Below are 24,542 nucleotides of genomic sequence, written 5' to 3'. Positions count from 1 at the left end.
TCGTTCCGCTGTGCAGCAGGATTGGTTTTCCCCTTGCTCTGACGTCAGAGCGCTCAGCTTGGTGCCGCCCACAATGACACGCCCCCTGCTGCTCCCGCCCGCCGCGCGCTCTGTAATGGCGGATTCTGAAGTTTTTCAGTTAGACTGGGGCTCAGGTAATGGCGTAGCTCAATTAACAGTCTCGCGCCTAACGGTTATGAGGTGATTACCTCAGGGGATGGCGGCCATCTTTACTCCATTATAACCAATGGAGAAAAGTCACTTTCAATAGTTTTTAATGGGAAATGGAATTTTCTTTAATAAAGTCAATTTTCACGATTTTTCATCCAAGTTTTCAAAGTTTTGGGCTCCAATCACGGCACACAATACCCGGTATATGGGCTGGCTCTATCCTGTTCGTGACGCCAATTGTGACGCCCGAGAGACCGGGGTACCCAGCACCGGACCAATGGGGTCAGTCTCTTGAGGGGGATGTCACGGGTGGCTTGACCCGGTGCTGTGGCCTCAGGCAATGCACAGTGTAAAGGGTATCGTGAGGGAACAGGCACTTACTTGATCAACAGCAGGTTCTCCCAGCGGTGATGATCCCAATCCTGGATAGATGGCTATTGTCCAAATGAAAGTCTGAGGCACTGAAACGTTTAACCAGTTTACTTTAACAAAAAAGGATTTACAACCAGTCCTGTCACCGGAGTCTGTATAGGAACTCTGAGTTACTTTGACCCTGCCGGGGTCTTCGCCTCTTATTGTACGCAATATCTGTGTGGCCCTGCTGCTGTATGTGAACTGGCTGCCTGCCCAATCTGTCCCCTCCGGGTCCTGGTTCGACGGGCAACCCGAGTCCTTTTATCGGCTTACCCCCTCCGGGAGTACCGCTGAACTCTGTGTCTGTTGCTGCGTCCGACCCTAGTGAAGCTGATATCACCTCACGTTTTTCCGGTTGCTGTATTATATGTAATGAATACAGCCACGGATCCGGTATCCGTCTTTGCGCCTGTTCTGGGTAGTGATTAATGCTACCCGGTTCTCACAATGTCCTTTTTCTCTATCCCTCTTCTCCTCAGGCCGGTGATTTGGGCCTGGAAACCGTCATAGGGCTGTTAGAAATTCAGCTGTATGACCTCTCACTTTCAGCTCCTTAGCCCAACTGCCCAACTGCCAGTTCTTCTCTCAGACCAGAATGGATCAAGGGGAGTCTCTGGAGCTCCCCCTTCTGGCCGGAGGAGGTAGTGCAGTCTTGCTATTTTAGTATTTGTATTCAGTGTCAGTAACTATATTTGTGGCAAATACCTCTAGGGGTGCCACACAGACAACATGGGCCCCAAGTCATTTCCCAGCAAAACATCTGCAGGCAAATCCTCCATCAAGCCGACCTCAACAAGGCCATCCCCGACTCCCCAGTTCAGGTGAATCCTGGCAGTGGGTAGTCGATGTATGGCTCCCCCTGCTACACGGACTGCCACTGTCTGGTCCATCTTCTCTTGGTCCCGGACGAGATGAGGCTTCACAAGGGTCAAAGTTGCTCCGGAATCTCTTAGTCCCTGCATGCGTTTCCCATTAACTCACACGACCTGTCGATGCTGTTGTCGATTATCTGCCCGGGCTGCCTGCACGGGGTCTACTTCATGCAGCACTCCCTCCATGTCTTCCACCCCTTGGTTAGTTGTAGCCGCCAATGCCGGGTCAGCTTCGCCTTGGTAGCAGGGTACAGCGGCCCGGCTGAAGGTAGCTGTTCCCGCCTTTGGCCAACTGTGGTAGGCCGGGTTTCTAGCTGGTCCCCCTACAATCTTCGGTGGTTTGGGGCCCTCCAGGTCCATGGGCGGACTCCTAGTGACCATCTTTGATCCGGACAACTGGGGCCTCGTGGCGTCATGATGTTCATCGGCCAGACGAGCGGCTTCCTCAAGAGTCATTGGCCGCCTGTCCCAAAGCCATTCCTGTGTCTCGGGGTTTAGTCCATTAAAGAATCGTTCTAACAAGAAGAGCTGGAGGACGTCCTCCTTATTGGTTGCTTGGCTCCCTTGTACCCACTGTAGCAGTGACCGCCGTAATTTACAGGCCCATTCAGCGTGGGTATCGGTTACTCGTTTTATAAGTCCGCGGAACTTTTGGCGGTATGCCTCTGGTGTCAACGCATACCGGGCCAAGATCACTTCTTTGATCCGCTCATAGTCCATACAGTCCTCATCAGGTACCGTGCGATAGGCATCCGCTGCCCGGCCTGTCAGCTTGCTGGCCAGAATCTGAACCCGTTCCTCCGGCTTCACTTGATGAAGGGCACACTGCCGCTCAAAGTCCTGCAGAAAGCCATCAATGTCTTCCTCTGCCTCCCCCAACTGTCGGAAGGCATTATACTGGATCTTTTTGTGGCTTACTGTTGAAGGTACCTGGGCGGAGGCCAGAGCTCCCCTTGCTCGCTTACTCTCCTCTCTCCGCTCTGCCATCTCCATCTTGGCTAGCTCCACTTTGGTCCGCTCTGCCATCTCCATCTTGGTTAGCTCTATCCTGGTCCGCTCGGATCAGTACGCACATCAGCCATCACCTCTCGTATGATCTCTACTGCAGGGTTTGGGCCATAGAACGCAAGTCTGTTCTTTACCTCCCTCTGGAATTCAGTCTCTTCCACGTTCACATTGGGGGGCGCTGCACTGTCGTGTTCCATGATGGCTGCTATCAAATCCGCTTTTGTTTTGTTGCTAGCGATTAACCCTCGGGCTCCCACCAGATCTTTTAATGTAGTCCTCTTTAACTTCTGGTAGTTTTCTTCCATTCATTCCTTTCCTCCTGTAGAAGGGATATCACATCCCGCTGTCTGCCACCAGTGTAACGGGGTCTACTAAGCTGGGGTACCTCTTTCAGTACCACCCCGTGTTTCAGGGTGGAATTCCTTGATTACGTGAGAGCATATAAAAGCTGACTGCTATTCCACGTATTTCCAGTCTAAAAGAACCACCTTTATTTACAGCACACAGAATATATAACACAGATACACAGGGCAGGCCAATAGGAACACAGCAGGCCAGACCTACATTACAATAGCCGCAGGGGGCCGGAGCCTGCCAATATTTACTGTGGGAATTACAAAGGTGGGGGGGAGGTCAGAAAGAGAATATCTTGTCCAGGGGCACAGCCTGTGGACTGATGCATTTCACATGGGGGTTCTGTAACAGTGATTAATTCCCTCCCAACAAGCTGCCATAGAAACAGCTGAGAGGAGCTCAGTTCTATCAAACTTCCTGTGAACTGGTACAAACCAGATGTAGTCTAGCCCAGGCTAGTCAAGACCAAGGAAGCTCTATACTCCCTGAATCCATTCCAGTCCATGCTGAGGAGACCTCATCCTCCACATAGTCACCTCCACAAAGGAGTAAAGCCTCATGCAGTCAGGAAAGATAAGTCTGAACAAGTGTTCTTCTGAATACTGGTTATTCCTATGTGATTCCATCCGGAAGCCAGATCCACGTGTCTGCCACTTGATCTGACCTACCCCCTACAATAAGGAACGGTAGGGCCTAAACCGTGAGTACTTCTACACTACTAGTGTGTCACCACGAGGAGCAATCTCGTGAAGGTTCCTCCATCAATGTATCATTACCTGGACTGTGCATTATATTACCTCCAATAGCAAGTGAAAAGACCTGTGCTCCATCTACCTCAAGAGGCCCTAATCCTGCTTGTTTCATAAGGAGAAGATACCCTCTTTCATACGCACAATATGCGGCGTCCTATACAGTGAACTATAGCCAATTTGCCTTTATGTGAGGGACTGTACTTCAGTAAAAAGTGTTACGTTTACAAGTTCTCACCAATGTCTGCCTGCTTGTAATTGAAGAAACATCATGGGCGGTCCGGCACCCAAACACCACCTTCACAGGAGTGCCCTTGGGGGTCTCTATAAGTGCCACCTCCCACTACTGACAATTGTTGTGGAGACAAGGGAAGTGTTTAGGGGTCTAGCAACCCACTTCAGCTACCAAGACATTAAAATCCGCTGCCAGTGGAACAACATATCCCACTTGGCTCCTTTGCGACATCTGGCGCCTTCCCCTTAGCTCACTGCAATATGACATTTTGTATTTATATTTAACATTAAAATCGACTCTCTTCACTCTCTTCAATTGCATTGGGTGTGGTAGCTGGATGTAAGACTTCTCCAGCTCTGCTGTGTGATAGACCTCTCCATTTTCAGCTCTCCTGGGTAGTAGACCTATCCATCTCCAGCTCTGCTGTGTGGTAGACCTCTCCATCTCCAGCTCTGCTGTGTGGTACACCTCTCCATCTCCAGCTCTGCTGTGTGGTAGACCTCTCCATCTCCAGCTCTGCTGTGTGGTAGACCTATCCATCTCCAGCTCTGCTGTGTGATGGACCTCTCCATCTCCAGCTCTGCTGTGTGGTAGACCTATCCATCTCCAGCTCTGCTGTGTGATGGACCTCTCCATCTCCAGCTCTGCTGTGTGGTAGACCTCTCCATCTCCAGCTCTGCTGTGTGGTAGACCTCTCCATCTCCAGCTCTGCTGTGTGGTAGACCTCTCCATCTCCAGCTCTGCTGTGTGGTAGACCTCTCCATCTCCAGCTCTGCTGTGTGGTAGACCTCTCCATCTCCAGCTCTGCTGTGGGGTAGACCTCTCCATCTCCAGCTCTGCTGTGTGGTAGACCTCTCCATCTCCAGTTCTGCTGTGTGGTAGACCTCTCCATCTCCAGCTCTGCTGTGTGGTAGACCTCTCCATCTCCAGCTCTGCTGTGTGGTAGACCTCTCCATCTCCAGCTCTGCTGTGTGGTAGACCTCTCCATCTCCATCTCTGCTGTGAGGTAGACATCTCCATCTCTGCTGTGAGGTAGACCTCTCCATCTCCATCTCTGCTGTGTGGTAGACCTCTCCTTCTCCAGCTCTGCTATTTGGTAGACCTCTCCGTCTTCAGCTCTACTGGATGGAAGACTTCTCCAGCTCTGCTGTGTGATAGACCTCTCCATCTCCAGCTCTGCTGGTTGTTAAACCTCTCCATCTCCAGCTCTGCTGTGTGTTGGACCTCTCCATCTACTTCTCTGCTGTGTGGTAGACTTCTCCATCTCCATCTCTGCTGTGAGGTAGACCTCTCCATCTCTGCTGTGTGGTAGACTTCTCCATCTCCATCTCTGCTGTGAGGTAGACCTCTCCATCTCCATCTCTGCTGTGTGGTAGACCTCTCCATCTCCAGCTCTGCTATTTGGTAGACCTCTCCGTCTCCAGCTCTACTGGATGGAAGACTTCTCCAGCTCTGCTGTGTGATAGACCTCTTCATCTCCAGCTCTGCTGGTTGTTAAACCTCTCCATCTCCAGCTCTGCTGTGTGTTGGACCTCTCCATCTACATCTCTGCTGTGTGGTAGACCTCTCCATCTCCATCTCTGCTGTGTGGTAGACCTCTCCATCTCCAGCTCTGCTATTTGGTAGACTTCTCCATCTCCAGCTTTGCTGGATGGAAGACTTCTCCATCTCTGCTGTGTGATAGACCTCTCCATCTTCAGCTCTCCTGGGTAGTAGACCTATCCATCTCCAGCTCTGCTGTGTGATGGACCTCTCCATCTCCATCTCTGCTGTGTGGTAGACTTCTCCATCTCCATCTCTGCTGTGAAGTAGACCTCTTCATCTCCATCTCTGCTGTGTGGTAGACCTCTCCATCTCCAACTCTGCTGTGTGGTAGACCTCTCCATCTCCAGTTCTGCTGTGTGTAGACCACTCCATCTCCAGCTCTGCTGCGTGATGGACCTCTCCATTTACAGCTCTGCTGTGTGATAGACCTCTCCATCTTTAGCTCTCCTGGGTAGTAGACCTCTCCATCTCCAGCTCTGCTGGGTGGTAGACCTTTCCAACCCTGCTGCGTGATAGACGTCTCCATCTCCAGCTCTGCTGTGTGATAGACCTCTCCATCTTCAGCTCTCCTGGGTAGCAGACCTCTCCATCTCCAGCTCTGCTGTGTGATGGACCTCTCCATTTACAGCTCTGCTGTGTGATAGACCTCTCCATCTTTAGCTCTCCTGGGTAGTAGACCTCTCCATCTCCAGCTCTGCTGGGTGGTAGACCTTTCCAACTCTGCTGCATGATAGACGTCTCCATCTCCATCTCTGCTATTTGGTAGACCTCTCCATCTCCAGCTCTACTGGGTGTAAGGCCTCTCCAGCTCTTCTGAGTGGTAGACCTCTCCATCTCCAACTCTGCTGGGTGGTAGACCTATTCAGCTCTGCAGGGTGGTAGACCTTTATAACTCTGCTGGGTGATAGACCTCTCCATCTCCAGCTCTGCTCTTTGGTAGACCTCTCCATCTCCAGCTCTACTGGGTATAAGACCTCTCCAGCTCTACTGAGTGGTAGACCTCTCTATCTCCAAATCTGCTGGGTGGTAGACCTCTCCAGCTCTGCTGGGTGATAGATATCTACAGCTCTGCTGTGTTGTAGACCTCTCCAGCTCCACTGTGTGGTAGACCTCTCCATTTCCAGTACTGCTTTGTGGTAGATCACTCTTTCATGTCATAGCAGTGGGTGTGGACCCACTGCACCACTCGTCAGGCTTACACTGTAGGGGCATAGCTAAGTGACTACCTGGTCTCAACTAGAGCCTCCCATGGTGAGGATAGGCTTGGTCCATTAGGGTAATTACCAGGTGCCATGCCAGGGAAGTCCCTGGATCTTCAGCAGGTGACCAACGGGACAAAGGCAGAAATAGGAAGCACAGAGGGCAAAGACAAACATGGTCATAAACACTGAGATCGGTGCAGGCAGCACAAGTTCAAAATACGAAGCCGGAGTCAGGAGTGAATAGATCAGACAAAACGAGTAAACAAGCCAGGTTGGTAACAGGAGAGTCAAATAATAATGCACCTTGGCAGGAAACTAGAGACAAACTGCAACTAGAACCTAAGCTCAGGCCAGATGTGGAGAGAGGAGATTCCAAAGTAGAAGGACAGCGCTCCAGCCGGGTGTTTAAGGTCCAATAATCTTTATTTCAGCCATAATATAAACAGCCAACAGCTGAAATAAAGATTATTGGACCTTAAACACCCGGCTGGAGCGCTGTCCCTCTACTTTGGAGTCTATGCTATATCCGGGAGGGGTTCCCTGGACGTGGAACGAGCGCCCCATTTGAGTGAGTGCTGTCAGCCTTCTTTTGCTTTATGTGGAGAGAGGAGATATCTAATATATTCACTGCTGGCAGGGGATTGGCCAGGGAAGCAAAACTCTGCAGAACGCAGTGATCTTAAATTCCAGCGGTGTCTGGCCATGCTTCCCCATAGCCAAGTAGAGACTATCCAGTAACAGGAGAATGTAGCAGTGCCGGAAGTGTTTGCACGAGGCAGCTCAGCAAGATGGTCTGACACTGGGAGAAGAAGAGCAGTGCATGCAGTGAGTATCAACCACGCAAGCCACCGCCATAACACTCCAGTTCCGCCATGTACTTGATCATTCTTTCCCAGGGGTAGTACAAGCTCTATCTGTTCAAAGTCAGAGTTTTTAGTGTTCCTTCCCTAATGATGTCTGAAGTTTGTCTGGATAGTTGTTGCATGGACAGTTGCTCATTTCATTTTGTGCACAACCCCCAATGGCACCCTGAACAAACCTCTACTTTGCCTTGACCTGGTTTTGCTTATTGTATATGTTTGCCATGAGTCATATCATTCTTTTCCCAGCTCAATATCATGCCTGACAACACTTTTTCTGACTCTTTGATGTGCCAGGTCTTTCTCACGTCTCCTCTGTTCCAAAAACGTTCCTTCTTCAGCACTGCTTTGCTTCAGACCCACACTTCTCTATGTCAGATCACTCCTTGCCAATGAGCAATCTTTCATTAACACTTCTTTATACCATACCACGCCTTCCCTAGCACTACTATGTGTCAGGCCAATCCTTCTTTAGCATCACTGTGTTCTAGAGTACTCCTTCCCTAGGCCTGCTATGTGAAAGACAACCCCTTTCCTTCCATTGCTTTGTTCCTGGTCACTCCTTACTTGAGCTTTTTTTTGCTATAGTATCAGAGATTTAAATTGTTTGGTTCAATTTATTTCATTTCTTTCTAAACCTTATTTTAGGGAGCTTGAAGTTCAGTTCTCAGTTTCTGAAGCACCAGTCCTTGTAGTCCTGAAGCCATCTGGACAGATCATCTCTGCAAATGCAGTGGATGAGGTGGTTCGTCTGGGGCCTCCATGCTTTAAGAATTGGCAAGAAGTTTCTAGCATCATTGACAGAAGTTTCCTTCTTCCAGAATTCTGTGACTCAACACCTTCAAGGAGTGTCAGCCACCCCTTCCGTAGACTAAAGTACAAAGTAGAGAGTGACAGAAAGAAGAAGCAGATGCCTGGAGGAGATGATGATGATGATGGAGGTGGTGGAGAAGGAAGACGGACTGGTTTCTTTTGAGTGGGACTCCTGATTAGATTTTCATTTTATGATTATTTTATTTTCATTTTAGCAATGGGAACAGAACTAGACGCAATATGGATATTAAACGAATATAGCACATAGAAGGAGCAATGATCAAATATAAATAATAAAAAACTGATTTTATTGTATCAAACAACAATATGACATAAAGATATTTAAGATATAGATAACATACATTTAGAGACTACATACAAAAGACTAATTGGTCACATAGATATATAACACTCCCACCATGATAACAACCAAAATCATTATTTACATACCACGAGAGCAGATAATATATATCTCTCCTATTGTATATAAATCAGATAATCAACCTTGATTATCTCGCTTTAATTATATCATAAGTAGACATAGACAGCAAAGGTATCCTGTGTGGATTATATCAAAAGGGTTTCCAGCCAGCCAAACAAAGCATAGGTAAGTATGCAATAACTATCTAATCAAATAGATGAACTCCTAAACCTATGAACAATGTCTGGAAAATAATACACAAGTGTGCCCAGCTAAGACTAAACCTGTCGACATAGACCTCCCGACGAAGCTGCATGAAGCAGTGAAACACGCGTCGAGGTTGTCTTGGAACACGGAGATCACTCCCACCATGTCGACAGGTATAGTGTTAGCTGGGCAAACTTGTGTATTATTTACCAGACATAGTCATAGCACAAGGAGAGGAGTCCAGTAGGAGTTCTGCCCTGCAATAGGCTGCTTCCTTCTGAGGCACAGAATCCGGTAGCCGGAACACCGAAGGAGTCATCGTCTCCATGCCTGGCTCCAGAGACCGGCTGGACAGCTAATTCCATATTATTTGCCCGACCTTTTACCCAGGAGGCACGGTGGCAACTGTGGGGGCTGGGGCGTTCTAGAGTCCCTGTAAAAAGCCTCAGGCCTTCAGTCATACGGGTTTGTCCTATCCGTAAGGGGGACAGAGAGAAACATAACACCTACAACAGTTGTGAGGACCTTACCGAGAAGCTCAGCAGGAAGTGACTACAACACTCAGGCGCTAGAGGAAGGCTACTGATTTCCACCTGGATAAGGGGACTGTGGATTTGCCTTCAGACCAGCCGGACTCTGCCTGCCCTGTGATCTGGTGCTCTGGACTGTGGATGCTGAAGCCTTCAGTAAAAAGGTAAAGAGACTGCAACCTTGTGTCCTCGTTATTCACTGCGCCTCACACCATCCACTATCTACACCTCTGGGAAGCCCTGGGGACATACTTTACCTGTAGGAAAGTATACCATCTAGCTGCCATAACTTCACCCCAGCGGACCCCTAAGCAGCGTCGGTCACCGTGACCGAATACCATAGGTGGCATTACTAACATTATCCCTTTAAAGACATTTCCCCCTTTTATCAACGGACCTCCCGAGGGCCACGGACCGGGTCAGCCACCGTGACATCCCCCCTTGAGAACCGAAGTACCCCACTGCCCTACACGGGGGCGATCCAAACAGGATCTACTTAAGCCTGAAAATCGGGTCATGTGCGCCTAAGACCTGTGCCAGAATTGGGTTTGAACTGTTTTGTGCTAAAGGACTGTGTATTGCAAAAGACCGCCAAAAATTCCCTCCAAAACCGCCGCCATTACAGCGCCACGAGGAGTGCAGGAGAAGAAGGGTGTGTGTCGTTGTGGGTGTGAACAAACTGAAAAGCGCGAAAGATAATGGTTGCCCAGTCCAAATACCTCTGTACCTTGAGGACGTGTCTGTCAGTAGCTGAGATCCGCCTCCTGATCCTCAATGGCGGGTGGAGACAAAGAACAAGAAACCACCCATGGAGAAGAGAGCGGGAAAAGGACAAGGAAGGAGCCAGCCACGTGGAGGACACCATGGCCAGCCACCCAGAACCAGAGTGTGGGGTCGGAGCAGAGGACACCCCCAGCCACCTGGAGGGGCACCACAACCAGGCATCCACAGTTGGCGCTGACTTCCTGCAGGCTGGAGTGGAGGAGCTAATCGACCAAGTCCTGCAGCTGCGGGTGAACACCAAAGCCGCATGCCGGACAACGCCTGCGGAGGACCCACCGGCGCCGCCACCAACACCGCTCCCTGCACCACTGGAGACGCCGCTGCCAGTGGAACCGATCGGCACTGGAGGGACCGCATCTGAAGCAGGTATGAGGAACGACCCTGCCCCGGTGACCGACCACACTCCAGCGACTGCTCGTGCCACCGCTACTGACCACGCTCCAGTGACTGACATTACCGCGGCCCCTGACTGTGCTCCACTGCAGGCCGACGTGTCACTGGTAGGCCCATTCCCAGAATAAGAGAACGTGAAAGAAGAATCTGAAAATGACTGTATATAGTTAACTGTTTGCTGCTAAAGTACTGAACCCGTCTAGGGTTAACTCTTAAAGGGGTCCCTTGCTTAAAGGGATCCTATGTTTTGCACAAGGTTTCTTATTGTTTCCACGAACTGCAGAATCATGAACTGTGCATGATCACAAACTGTCCCTTGTAAATAGTTGCACCTTCTTAAAGGTGCTTCCTACTGGTTTTACAAAGGTGGATTTTACAGAGACTGCCTCTTAACAGAAACTGCTGTTAATCTTGCTGTAAAAATTACTTTGCTTTGCAGACCTGAAGAAAAACCCGTTGGTGTGGCAGAATTCCGGGTCAGGATACACGTCTTGTAGCCCACCCAAGATCAACGTTGGGGGTTCGTCACGGGTCCCTTGCATCACGTCACCTTTAAATTGACTTGAATACTGATGATGTGATTAATGTTTTGCACTACCTCAGAAAAAGACTTGACTTTGCCCTTAAAGGGAATGTACATTCGTTGCTAAAGAGTTAATATATTAACCCCTTCATGACCCAGCCTATTTTAACCTTAATGACCTGGCCGTTTTTTGCAATTCTGACCAGTGTCCCTTTATGAGGTAATAACTCAGGAACGATTCAACGAATCTTAGTGATTCTGAGAATTTTTTTTGTGACATATTGGGCTTCATGTTAATGGTAAATTTAGGTCATTAATTTTTGCGTTTATTTGTAAAAAAAAAAATGGAAATTTGGCTAAAATTTTGAACATTTCGCAATTTTCAAATTTTTAATTTTGATTCTGTTAAATGAGAGAGTTATGTGACACAAAATAGTTAATAAATAACATTACCCACATGTCTACTTTACATCAGCACAATTTTGGAAACAAATTTTTTTTTTGCTAGGAAGTTATAAGGGTTAAAATTTGACGAGCGATTTCTCATTTTTACAACGAAATTTACAAAACCATTTTTTTAGGGACCATCTCACATTTGAAGTCAGTTTGAGGGGTCTATATGGCTGAAAATACCCAAAAGTGACACCATTCTAAAAACTGTTCCCCTCAAGGTGCTCAAAACCACATTCAAGAAGTTTATTAACCCTTCAGGTGCTTCACAGCAGCAGAACCAACATGGAAGAAAAAAATGAACATTTAACTTTTTAGTCACAAAAATGATGTTTTAGCAACAATTTTTTTATTTTACCAAGGGTAAAAAGAGAAACTGGACCCCAAAAGTTATTGTACAATTTGTCCTGAGTACGCTGATACCCCATATGTGGGTGGGAACCACTGTTTGGGCGCACGACAGGGCTCGGAAGGGAAGGGGCGCCATTTGACTTTTTCAATGAAAAATTGGCTCCAATCTTTAGCGGACACCATGTCGCGTTTGGAGAGCCCCTGTGTGCCTAAACATTGGAGCTCCCCCACAAGTGACCCCATTTTGGAAACTAGACCCCCCCAAGGAGCTTATCTACATGCATAGTGAGCACATTGAACCCCAAGGTGCTTCACAAAGTGATCAGTAAAAATGAAAAAGTACTTTTTTTTCACAAAAAAATTATTTTAGCCTCAATTTTTTCATTTTCACATGGGCAACAGGATAGAATGGATCCTAAAATGTGTTGGGCAATATCTCCTGAGTACACTGATACTTCACATGAGGGGGTAAACCACTGTTTGGGCACACGGCAGGGCTCGGAAGGGAAGGAGCGCCATTTGACTTTTTGAATGAAAAATTAGCTTCAATCGTTAGCGGACATCATGTCGCGTTTGGAGAGCCCCTGTGTGCCTAAACATTGGAGCTCCCCCACATGTGACCCCATTTTGGAAACTAGACCTCCCATGGAACTAATCTAGATGTGCGGTGACCACTTTAAACCCCCAAGTGCTTCACAGAAGTTTATAACGCAGAGCCGGGAAAATAAAAAATAATTTTTCTTTCCTCAAAAATTATTTTTAGCCTGCAATTTTTTATTTTCACAAGGGTAACAGGAGAAATTGGACCCCAATAGTTGTTGTCCAGTTTGTCCTGAGTACGCTAATACCCCATATGTGGGGCGGAACCACTGTTTGGGCAGACGTCGGGGCTCAGAAGGGAAGTAGTGACGTTTTGGAATGCAGACCTTGATGGAATGGTCTGCGGGCATCATGTTACGTTTGCAAAGCCCCTGATGTGCCTAAGCAGTAAAAAAAACACAAGTGACCCCATTTAGGAAAGTAGACCCCCCAAGGAACTTATCGAGATGTGTGGTGAGCACTTTGAACCCCCAAATGCTTCACAGAAGTTTATAACGCAGAGCCATGAAAATAAAAAATCATTTTTCTTTCCTCAAAAATTATGTTTTAGCAAGCAATTTTTTATTTTCACAAGGGTAACAGGAGAAATTAGACCCCAATAGTTGCTGCCCAGTTTGTTCTGAGTATGCTGGTACCCCATATGTGGGGGTAAACCACTGTTTTGGGCACTTGTCGGGGCTCAGAAGGGAAGTAGTGACGTTTTGAAATGCAGACTTTGATTTAATGGTCTGTGAGCGTCACGTTGCATTTGCAGAGCCCCTGATGTGCCTAAACAGTAGAAATCCCCCACAAGTGACCCAATTTTGGAAACTAGACCCCCAAGGAACTTATTTAGATATGTCGTGAGCACTTTGAACCCCCAAGTACTTCACAGAAGTTTACAACGCAGAGCCGTGAAAATAAAGAATAATTTTTCTTTCCTCAAAACTAATGTTTTAGCAAGCAATTTTTTATTTTCACAAGGGTAACAGGAGAAATTGGACCCCAATAGTTGTTGCCCAGTTTGTCCTGAGCATGCTGGTACCCCATATGTGGAGGTAAACCACTGTTTGGGCACACGTCAGGGCTCGGAAGGGAGGGAGCACCATTTGACTTTTTGAACGCAAGATTGGCTGGAATCAATGGTGGCGCCATGTTGCGTTTGGAGGCCCCTGATGTGCCTAAACAGTGGAAACCCCTCAATTCTAACTCCAACACTAACCCCAACATACCCCTAACCCTAATCCCAACTGTAGCCATAACCTTAATCACAACCCTAACCCCAACACACCCCTAACCACAACCCTAATCCCAACCCTAACCACAACTTTAACCCCAACAGACCCCTAACCCTAACCATAACCTTAACCACAAGCCTAATCTTAACCCTATTTCCAACCCTAGCCCTAATTCCAACCCTAGCCCTAATTCCAACCCTAACCCTAAGGCTATGTGCCCACGTTGTGGATTCGTGTGAGATTTTTCCGCACCAATTTTGAAAAATCCGCAGGTAAAAGGCACTGCGTTTTACCTGCAGATTTACTGCGGATTTCCAGTGTTTTTTGTGCGGATTTCACCTGCGGATTCCTATTGAGGAACAGGTGTAAAACGCTGCGGAATCCGCACAAAGAATTGACATGCTGCGAAAAATACAATGCAGCATTTCCGCGCGGTATTTTACACACCATGGACACAGCGGATTTGGTTTTCCATAGGTTTACATGGTACTGTAAACCTGATGGAAAACTGCTACGAATCCACAGCGGCCAATCCGCTGCGTATCCGCGGCCAATCCGCAGCGGATCCGCAGCTAAATCCGCACCGTGTGCACATAGCCTAATTCTAACCTTAACCCTAGTTCTAACCCTATCCCTAGCCCTAACCCTATCCCTAGCCCTAACCCTAGCCCTAACCCTCATCCTAACCCTATCCCTAACCCTAATGGGAAAATGGAATTAATACATTTTTTAAAATGTTATATTACCCTAGTTTTAACCCTACCCTAGTGGGAAAAAAATATTTTCTTTATTTTATTATTGTCCCTACCTATGGGGGTGATAAAGGTGGGGTTCATTTACTATTTTTTTTATTTTGATCAATGTGATAGGTTTTATCACAGTGATCAAAATGTACCTGTAACGAATCTGCCGGCTGGCAGATTCGGCGGGCGCACTGCGCATGCGCCCACCATTTTGGAAGATGGCGGCGCCCATGGAGAAGACGGACGGACACTGGGAGGCTCGGTAAGTATGAGGGGGAGTAGATCGGAGCACGGGGGGATCGGAGCATGGGGGGTGGGATCGGAGCACAGGGGGAGCGGACAGGAGGACGGGGGAGCAGACAGGACGATGGAGGGGAGCGGAGCACAGGACGGAGGACTGGGGAGGAGATCGGTGGCGATGGGGGGGCAGATCAGGGTTTCCAGGCATGGCCGATAATATTGCAGCATCGGCCATGGCTTGTAATATTTCACCAGTTTTCATATGTGAAATATTACAAATCGCTCTGATTGGCTGTTTCACTTTCAACAGCCAATCAGAGCGATCAAAGCCACGATCGTTCAGCCCCTGGGCTGAAGTAGCACTCCCCCTTTCCCTGCAGATCGGGTGAAATTGGAGTTAACCCTTTCACCCGATCTGCAGGGACGCGATCCCTCCATGACGCCACATAGGCGTCACAGGTCGGATTGGCACCGACTTTCATGACGCCTACGTGGCGTCAAAGTTCGGGAAGGGGTTAAAGAGTTAGTATAGCAAATAAAGTTGCACGCTAGGGTTTAGATAGTAATAAAGTTTACATAAGCTGATAGTATGTAGCTGATATTATAGAACCAGAGTTAGATAAATTGAATTGACGTACTCTGCATGGAATTGAAGGAAGATACAGTGAAGCCCGTAAGGGGGGTGATAAACTGTTCTGCATTTCAATAAAGTGAACCCGTGGGGGTTAGTGAATCACTTAGTTGGTTAGTTGAACGTTTGCACTTGAATAAAAATAAAATGTTTGCCTTTGCACCTAATAGATAGTATAACTGTACGGGTAATAATGTAAGTATGTTATTGTTTGCAACGTTCAAGTATTCTCACCTCCCATAAAGGGAAGCACAGTTTATATTAACTTGCTTTATAGCATTTCAAAAATTTCGCATGTCTTTTTGCTATGTATTGTTCTTTTCTTTTCCCAGTTCCGGAGTACTGGATTTAACAGGGGAAGGGGGAGTGCAGCGCCCCAGGGTCCTGGTCTTTGCAGTAATATCGCTCTCCTCTAAGGGGGAGTGATGTTACGTCTGAAGGCAATAAAGGGGATCACTTTACCAGGTATCACAAACCAAACAACACACTTCACACTCCAGTCCACCAGGGCGAGCTATGCTCTTATTTAGTAGGGCACTCTTCACAATTAGGTAAAACTGGTGGTCTGGATAGGAAGTTAGGCAGAAGCGAGCTGGGTTTCACCCAGGCAGCACCAGTCTGGCGGAAGCTGGCTGGGCTGGACTCAGTGAGCAGCTATCTGAGCTCCGCTCAGGTAGTGGGTCTCTGACGGGGGTGGGATCCTGTCAGAGGCCTAGACAGAAAGACACGGAGCTGCGCCTGCCCCACATGCGGCAGCATCCTAAGAAAGAGACATTGAAGGAGAATTGCGTTGCAGAGGGTGAGAAACGAAGTCATAGCACAAGGAGAGGAATCCAGAAGGAGTTCTGCCCTGCAATAGGCTGCCTCCTTCTGAGGCGCAGAATCCGGTAGCCGGAACACCGAGGGAGTCATCATCTCCATGCCTGGCTCCAGAGACCAGCAGGACAGCTAATTCCATATTAGTTGCCCGACCTTTTACCCAGGAGGCACAGTGGCAACTGTGGGGCCGGGGCGTGCTAGAGTCCCTGTAAAAAGCCTCAGGCCATCAGTCATACGGGTTTGTCCTATCCGTAAGGGGGACAGCGAGAAACATAACACATACAACAGTTGTGAGGACCTTACCGAGAAGCTCAGCAGGAAGGGACTACAACACTCAGGCGCTAGAGGAAGGCTTCTGATTTCCACCTGGATAAGGGGACTCTGGATTTGCCTTCAGACCGGCCAGACTCTGCCTGCCCTATGATCTGGTGCCCTGGATGCTGAAACCTTCAGTAAAAAGGTAAAGAGACTGCAACCTTGTGTCCTCGTTATTCACTGCGCCTCACACCATCCACTATCTACACGTCTGGGAAGCCCTGGGGACATACTTCACCTGTGGGAAGGTATACCATCTAGCTGCCATAACATCACCCCAGCGGACCCCTAAGCAGCGTCGGTCACTCTGACCGAATACCACAGGTGGCATCACGAACATTATCCCTTTCCCTCTTTTATCAACAGACCTCCTGAGGGCCACGGACCGGGTCAGCCACTGTGACATCCCCCCTTGAGAACCGAAGGACCCGGTACCGAGTTCCCCTAGCCCTTGGGGGCGCTCCACATACATAATACTAAATGGATTTCAGACAGCTAATAGCATTTTGAGGACAACCTAAGTGGCATAAAAATTGATTCCAAGAAAATAAGGCAGTCCAAACTATTGGTGGCACTTAACCCTAAAGTAGAGCCCACATAAAGTCCATAAGTGGAAGCTACCATAGGGAAAGTCAGTGGCCCTTTTACCATAGGGTCAACAATTTCTTTAATTTTGTTTTCTTTGGCTGTCTCTATAACTGAAGACTCATGCACCAGAGTTAAAATTGACCAGACCAGTAGGTATACCCACATAAAATGAAAAGATCAGAATGAAAAATAAAGAATTAGTACTATGTGTGAGCTACAAAGGCACAGGAAACTTGGTCAAAGTTGAAGGAAAGATGAATGCAGCATGTTATCAGCAAATACTGGAGGCAAATTTGCACTCATCAGCCCAGAAGCTGCGCATGGGACGTACTTGGACGTTCCAACATGACAACGATCCAAAACACAAGGTCAAGTCGACCTGTCATTGGCTACTGCAGAACAAAGTGAAGATTCTGGAGTGGCCATCTCAGTCTCCTGACCTCAATATCATTGAGCCACTCTGGGGAGATCTCAAGTGCGCAGTTCATGCTAGACAGCCCAGGAATTTACAGGAACTGGAGGCTTTTTGCCAGGAAGAGCGGGCAGCGTTACCATCTGAGAAAATAAAGAACCTCATCCACAACTACCACAAAAGGCTTCAAGCTGTCATTGATGTTGGAGGGGGCAATACACGGTATTAAGAAATAGGGTATGTGAACTTTTGATCAGAATCATTTAGATGTTTTGATTTGTCATTATGATTTAAAAAGAGAAAACACAGTAGTTTGACAATAAATGGCTTCACCCAACCACTAACCATGAGTGGAGGAAAAGTTTTGTGTTATCATTCATATCATTCATATTCTCTGAAAAAAGGCCAAGAAAGCAAAAGTTTTGCCGGGGTATGTAAACTTTTGAGCACAATTGTATGCCATGCAATATTACATCGAAATAAACAATTTTACATTGTCAGTGACAGTATATACTGAAAATGTATGATAGGTGGGGATACCTTTAAGATAATGTGGGTTCCCTAGGTGGCTGAACGTTCATACAATAGCTCTATTATAGTTTTATGCTACAATAGAGAGACTAACACCCATGCAAAGTCATTTTTTCTCCTTGTCTCCTCATCTCTGACATGCTTATATCCATATATATATATGCTGGATATGCCATAAATACCTTAGATGGACATGGAATAACATACATGTACAGTACAGAGCAAAAGTTTGGACACACCTTCTCATTTAAAGATTTTTCTGTATTTTCATGACTATGAAAATTGTAAATTCACATGTGGAATTATATACTTAACAAAAAAGTGTGAAACAACTGAAAATATGTCTTATATTTTAGGTTCTTCAAAGTAGCCACCTTTTGCTTTGATGACTGCTTTGCACACTCTTGGCATTCTCTTAATGAGCTTCAAGAGGTAGTCACCATATTTCCACTGGTCTAATGTCCATTCCTTGTGTTCTTTAGCCCAAACAAGTCTCTTCTGCTTGTTGCCTGTCCTTAGCAGTGGTTTCCTAGCAGCTATTTTACCATGAAGGCCTGCTGCACAAAGTCTCCTCTTAACAGTTGTTGTAGAGATGTGTCTGCTGCTAGAACTCTGTGTGGCATTGACCTGGTCTCTAATCTGAGCAGCTGTTAACCTGCGATTTCTGAGGCTGGTGACTCAGATAAACTTATCCTCAGAAGCAGAGGTGACTCTTGGTTTTCCTTTCCTGGGGCGGTCCTCATGTGAGCTAGTTTCTTTGTAGGGCTTGATGGTTTTTGCAACTGCACTTGGGGATACTTTCAAAGTTTTCCCAATTTTTCGGGCTGACTGACCTTCATTTCTTAAAGTAATGATGGCCACTCGTTTTTCTTTACTTAGCTGCTTTTTTATTGCCATAATACAAATTCTAACAGTCTATTCAGTAGGACTATCAGCTGTGTATCCACCAGACTTCTGCACAACACAACTGATGGTCCCAACCCCATTTATAAGGCAAGAAATTCCACTTACTAAACCTGACAGGGCACACCTGTGAAGTGAAAACCATTCCCGGTGACTACCTCTTGAAGCTCATCAAGAGAATGCCAAGAGTGAGCAAAGCAGTCATCAAAGCAAAAGGTGGGTACTTTGAAGAACCTAGAATATAAGACATATTTTCAGTTGTTTCACACTTTTTTGTTAAGTATATAATTCCACATGTGTTAATTCATAGTTTTGATGCCTTCAGTGTGAATGTACAATTTTCATAGTCATGAAAATACAGAAAAATCTTTAAATGAGAAGGCGTGTCCAAACTTTTGCTCTGTACTGTACATCATCTGTAGAGTGCATTTGCAACAGAATACCATACATTTACAGTACCAGTCAAAAATTTGGACACACCTGTTCATGTATTTGTTTTCCTAGTTCTTATTGGAATGTGCTCCTTGTAGATTCAGACTAAAGGTAGCAAAACTACGAAGAAATACATATGGATAGAAGAAAAAAAAGACTCCAGAATATGTTACACTTTAAATTCCTCAAAGTGCTCCCCTCTTATTCTGATGATAGATTTACACCCCCTTGGCATTCTCTTAACCAACCTCATCAGGTTGTCACCTGGAATGGCTTTCAATGAGCCGTCTTGAAGAAGTTCTCAGAGGTGCTTTGGCTTCACTATGAATCCAACTCATCCCTGTTACGATTTACAATGATGTTGGGACTAAAGAAGCTATTATTATTATTTAAGCTATATAAGCTAACCAAGTCCCTAAAACTAAGGGTGCCCTAGTCTATCTCTGTCCCCCGGATTACTCCTGAAGGTGGAGAAGCCAGGGTCATGTCCCTTGCTATGCTACTATATCAACCCTTATCTGTCCCCTCCCTCACCCAGGATAATAGGAAGCTGAAGTGTATAGGAACAAACTAACCAGACAAACAAGGGAAGACAGACGGGGTTAAATGAAAATACTAATCATACAAAATACACATACCAAACAATGGAGTGGGACACTGGAGTTTAAGGAAGGAGAAACCAAATAGGAGAGAATGTTTAAAAATCTGAACAGATCTACAAATGCCAACTGCACCCACAAACTACACCTCCAACTCTAGAACCATGCAGTAAGAGCTAACACTGACAATTCCTAATTGCCAGAGGTGAGCATATATAGCAGACGGAAGTGGCCAACACTGAAAAGCTGAGACAATCCATTTAGGAAAGCTCCAAGAGCTTCAGCTGAACAGATTAACCTTTGCACTGCCAGTTAGAAAAAAACCTGATGGTCGCGAACACTTTCCGAAGGCTGGTGACTCCTCAAATGAACTCTTGACAAAGCATTGCTGTTCATTGCAAGCCATTTCAGGTGACTACTTGATGAAGCTACTTGAGAGAATGCCAATTGGTTATCAACCTTCCTTGAGAGTAAAATGGGGGTACTTTGATTAATCTATGGTGTAACATATTGTGGTTAGTTACACAAGTGTTTCTCCTGTCCTTGTTTCCATATGTGTACCATCCTTTGCTGCCTTCGATCTGAATTTACAGTGTGCACATTCCAATAACAACAAAGAAAACCTTTGCATGAACAGGTGCCTCCAAACTTTTTACTGGTACAGTGTGTCACTGTGATCTTGCAGTCACAAGAGCTGTGACTTTTCAATGTCCACAATAGTCAAGATATGGTGGAAATCCGGGAAGTGGCTGCAGTTTTGGGGATTGGAGAAGATACGGATCCCGGCTGTTTAACCTCCTAGTTGCCTAGGTCAATAGCGGCTGTGGCATCTAAGTGGTTAAACAGACAATGGGAACACTGTCTCTGACTCCAATACTATTTACCCCAGCAGGATGTCAGAGTTGTCATGGTAGACAGGGGGCAAAAAAATCCCCCAGGTTTGGCATCTCAGTGCACCTATTAGCCCTGCCTCTAGGACAGCATATTACAGAAGTGATCTAATCCCCGCCTGTTCCTGTGGATTGTCATCGCAGTCCCTAGATGAACTTAAAAATTGTAAAAAAAAATAAATACAATTTTTAAGATATTTTGAAGGAAAAAACCCTTAACTAATGGCTTGTCATTTAACTTTCACAAGAAAAAAAAAGAAAAGTTTTGTCTTTTGGAAAAATGATAAATACATTGAGATAAAGTTTTTTTTTTAATTTATAGAATGGAATACTAAACATGTAATTGTACGGCATAAACTGAGCAATTGTGAACACATGCAGTACCTGGTTTTATTCAGTAGATGTCACTGCAGCTATTTTTTTAAACAATCATGGTCAGTGACTAATGCATGAATGCCCAAGCCTTAACTCCTTAAAGGGAACCTGTCACCTGATTCAGGTTGCCCAAACAGTAATGGACAACCCCTTTAAGCTCTCACAATGAGTTTTTGGTGAGTTTTTGATGCTCTGTATTTTCACAGCGCAAAATAACGCAACGTCTTACGGTTCCAGCAGAGTGGATGGGATTTATAGAAATCTCTTGCCGACTGTGCTTCTTTTCAGGGCAGCGTAAACTGACCGGCGGTGCGTGTTTCATGTCCGCCACATGTCATTTTCTCTTTCGGGTACGCTCCAGCTTTCTTTGCCAGATTTTCCCCATAGACTTGAATTAGGTGTGGAAAATCCACAGGTAAAAAATGCATGTAATTTACTCCTAAATATGTCAATAAAGTTTTGTCAAATCTAACTATCAGGAAATCAAAAATAAGGCAACTTTATTCAACCCCTTCACGAATGATGTATGTGTAAGTCATTGGTCGTGTCGCTGCCTTTGATGCGGGCTCACACGCTGAGCCAGCATCTTTCACCACATTTTATGGCTGATTTAAAGGGACACTGTCACCTGAATTTGGAGGGAACAATCTTCAGCCATGGAGGCGGGGTTTTTGGGTGTTTGATTCACCCTTTCCTTACCCGCTGGCTGCATGCTGGCTGCAATATTGGATTGAAGTTCATTCTCTGTCCTCCATAGTACACGCCTGCGCAAGGTTACCAGCGAAGACATCGCTGAATCGGCGTCACACACGCCGATTCAGCGATGTCAGCGGGAGATCCAGCGACGAAACAAAGTTCTGGACTTTCTTCCCCGACCAGCGACATCACAGCAGGGGCCTGATCGCTGCTGCCTGTCACACTGGACGATATCGCTAGCCAGGACGCTGCAACGTCACGGATCGCTAGCGATATCGTCCAGTGTGACGGTACCTTTAGGCCGGGGTCACACCAGCATATATTCTCTTATCTGAGGGAATTGGGGCTCTATGTAATTCACACTGATCAGAGTTTCATAAGAGTGTGATCTCAGTGTGATCTGATTCCCTTGGATGAGGAGAAGATGGAAAGACATTTTCTCCATCTTCTCCATTGTGTCAGGCCATGAAAATCGCAGTGCACTCAGATGTCATCCGAGTGCAGTCCAATGGTTTCCACGTACCCACAGATTTTGCGATCCAAATTATGGATCCAACTCAGACATACGGCATTTTTTTCCTCGGACTGGCTCGGTGCCCAAATATGGGTGTTAGCGTGTTTTTCATGGCAGATTAGTTAGTGGGGTGGTGCTTAAATGTCCTTATTTTGTTTTTTTGGAATATTGGTCCTTTTATTATTATTATTATTATTATTATTATTATTATTTATTTATATAGCACTATTGATTCCATGGTGCTGTACATGAGAAGGGGTTACATACAAGTTACAAATATCACATACAGTAACCAAACTAACAATGACAGACTGATACAGAGGGGCGAGGACCCTGCCCTTGCGGGCTTACATTCTACAGGATTATGGGGAAGGAGACAGTAGGTTGAGGGTTGCAGGAGCTCCGGTGTTGGTGAGGCGGTAGCTCCGGTGTTGGTGAGGCGGTAGCTCCGGTGTTGGTGAGGCGGTAGCTCCGGTGTTGGTGAGGCGGTAGCTCCGGTGTTGGTGAGGCGGTAGCTCCGGTGTTGGTGAGGCGGTAGCTCCGGTGTTGGTGAGGCGGTAGCTCCGGTGTTGGTGAGGCGGTAGCTCCGGTGTTGGTGAGGCGGTAGCTCCGGTGTTGGTGAGGCGGTAGCTCCGGTGTTGGTGAGGCGGTAGCTCCGGTGTTGGTGAGGCGGTAGCTTCGTTGGTGATGAGGCAGCAGCGGTGTCAGTGCAGGCTGTAGGCTTTCCTGAAGAGATGAGTTTTCAGGTTCCGTCTTTTATAGTATAGAACACCTCAAAATTAAAGTCGGTGATTTACTTCTGACTGCAACAATATTCTTGCCAAGGTCTTAAAGGGGTTGTTTTACATTGGAGATTTTTTCTAACCTTAATTGTATGTATTTGGGCCTAAACATTATATTTGTAATTGGGTTTCGTTCTTAGTTAACTCATTCTGCACCGAAGCAATAGAAGGCAAACCGTTGGTTATGAAACCAAATTGCCAACATTTTGCCAGATAAATGTGCATTGAAGTAAAAAAAATGTTTTCCCAAAGTTGGAGATCCCCCTTAATTTGGAGTTTAATTCTAGAAATGAGGCATCTGGGGCCGCAGTCGGCTGACATCTGATGGCATCGTCATCAAAGCCACCTCATCTGCCCCGTCTTTGTAATGGCAGCTCGTAGGCTTAAAAAATAAACTTTAGCTGTGGAAATAAAGGAAGTTCTATATATCGAATGCAGTTGCTCCGAGATGACAGAAAACGACAGAGCTCAGTATTTCCTGTGTGCAGATTGTGTCACAGCCGGTGAGGAAACACTTCCTACCACAGACGCCGTGGTGTGGAGCTCTCCGTGCCTCCCCGACACTTGTAAACAGCCTCAGAAGAAAGGATCAGTTCTCCATATTGCTGACATCTACTTTAGTTGCTATCAAAGACCTATCCTGAAGTTCTGGAGCCCCAAAAGCAAAACCTGCACCAAGGCCCCCACCTACTATGTGCCATTTGTGATCCTGGTGTCTTCCTGTGTCACAGGCTTTTTGGCCTCCTCAGGCTCCATTATATTTGCACCTGCATCTTGCAAAACATTCTGGGTAGAGTTACCCTTTAAAAGAATATTCCCATCTCCAAGATCCTATCCCAATATGTAGCAGGTGTAATAATAATAAAATTAGCAGACACCTCCAATTAGAAATGTAGTATAGTTCTCCTGATTCACTATGTCGCTTATCCCATGTGTAAGGCATTGCAGTAGCTTAGGTATCCATGGTTACGACCACTAACAGCTAACTAACTGTCACTATATGAGTGGTCGTAACCAAGGATACCTAAGCTACTGCTAAGCTTTTACGTTTTAGATGGTTATTGCACAAAAACAACTGACTTTTTGCAATATTATCACTTTAACTAAAATTTACTACAGATGAGCAAGTTAATTTGATGCAAATGGAATTTGTGTTGAACTTTAGGAAAACAGTAAATTTGAACAATTTCGAATAGTATCGAAACTATATATTATACTACAAAATAAAATGCCCATCTTCATTTTGCACAAAGTTGAAGATTGCATGCGCCAGAGAAAGCTCATAAGACCATGTGGGCTTCCTCATAATGTTTTACAGTGTTCACATCACATGGTACAGCACAGCCAATCAGGAGGAACAACTGTAGACATAAT

At 46.3% G+C, this 24,542-nt stretch overlaps 1 protein-coding gene across 1 annotated transcript in view; it reads left to right on the top strand.

Annotated features, from left to right (window-relative positions):
- Positions 1–8,721, top strand: part of NXNL1 (nucleoredoxin like 1) — a 61,483-nt gene extending 52,762 nt beyond the window's left edge. Inside the window, exon 3 of the mRNA XM_069762175.1 lies at positions 8,059–8,721. Coding sequence (XP_069618276.1) covers positions 8,059–8,386 — 328 coding nt within the window. The 3' untranslated portion in view covers positions 8,387–8,721. The remainder of the gene's footprint in view (positions 1–8,058) is intronic.
- Positions 8,722–24,542: the final 15,821 nt, after the last annotated feature.

Source organism: Ranitomeya imitator, chromosome 4, assembly GCF_032444005.1.
Source record: "Ranitomeya imitator isolate aRanImi1 chromosome 4, aRanImi1.pri, whole genome shotgun sequence".
NCBI classification, from domain to species: Eukaryota; Metazoa; Chordata; class Amphibia; order Anura; family Dendrobatidae; genus Ranitomeya; species Ranitomeya imitator.
This window is presented reverse-complemented; position numbering and strand designations above follow the sequence as displayed.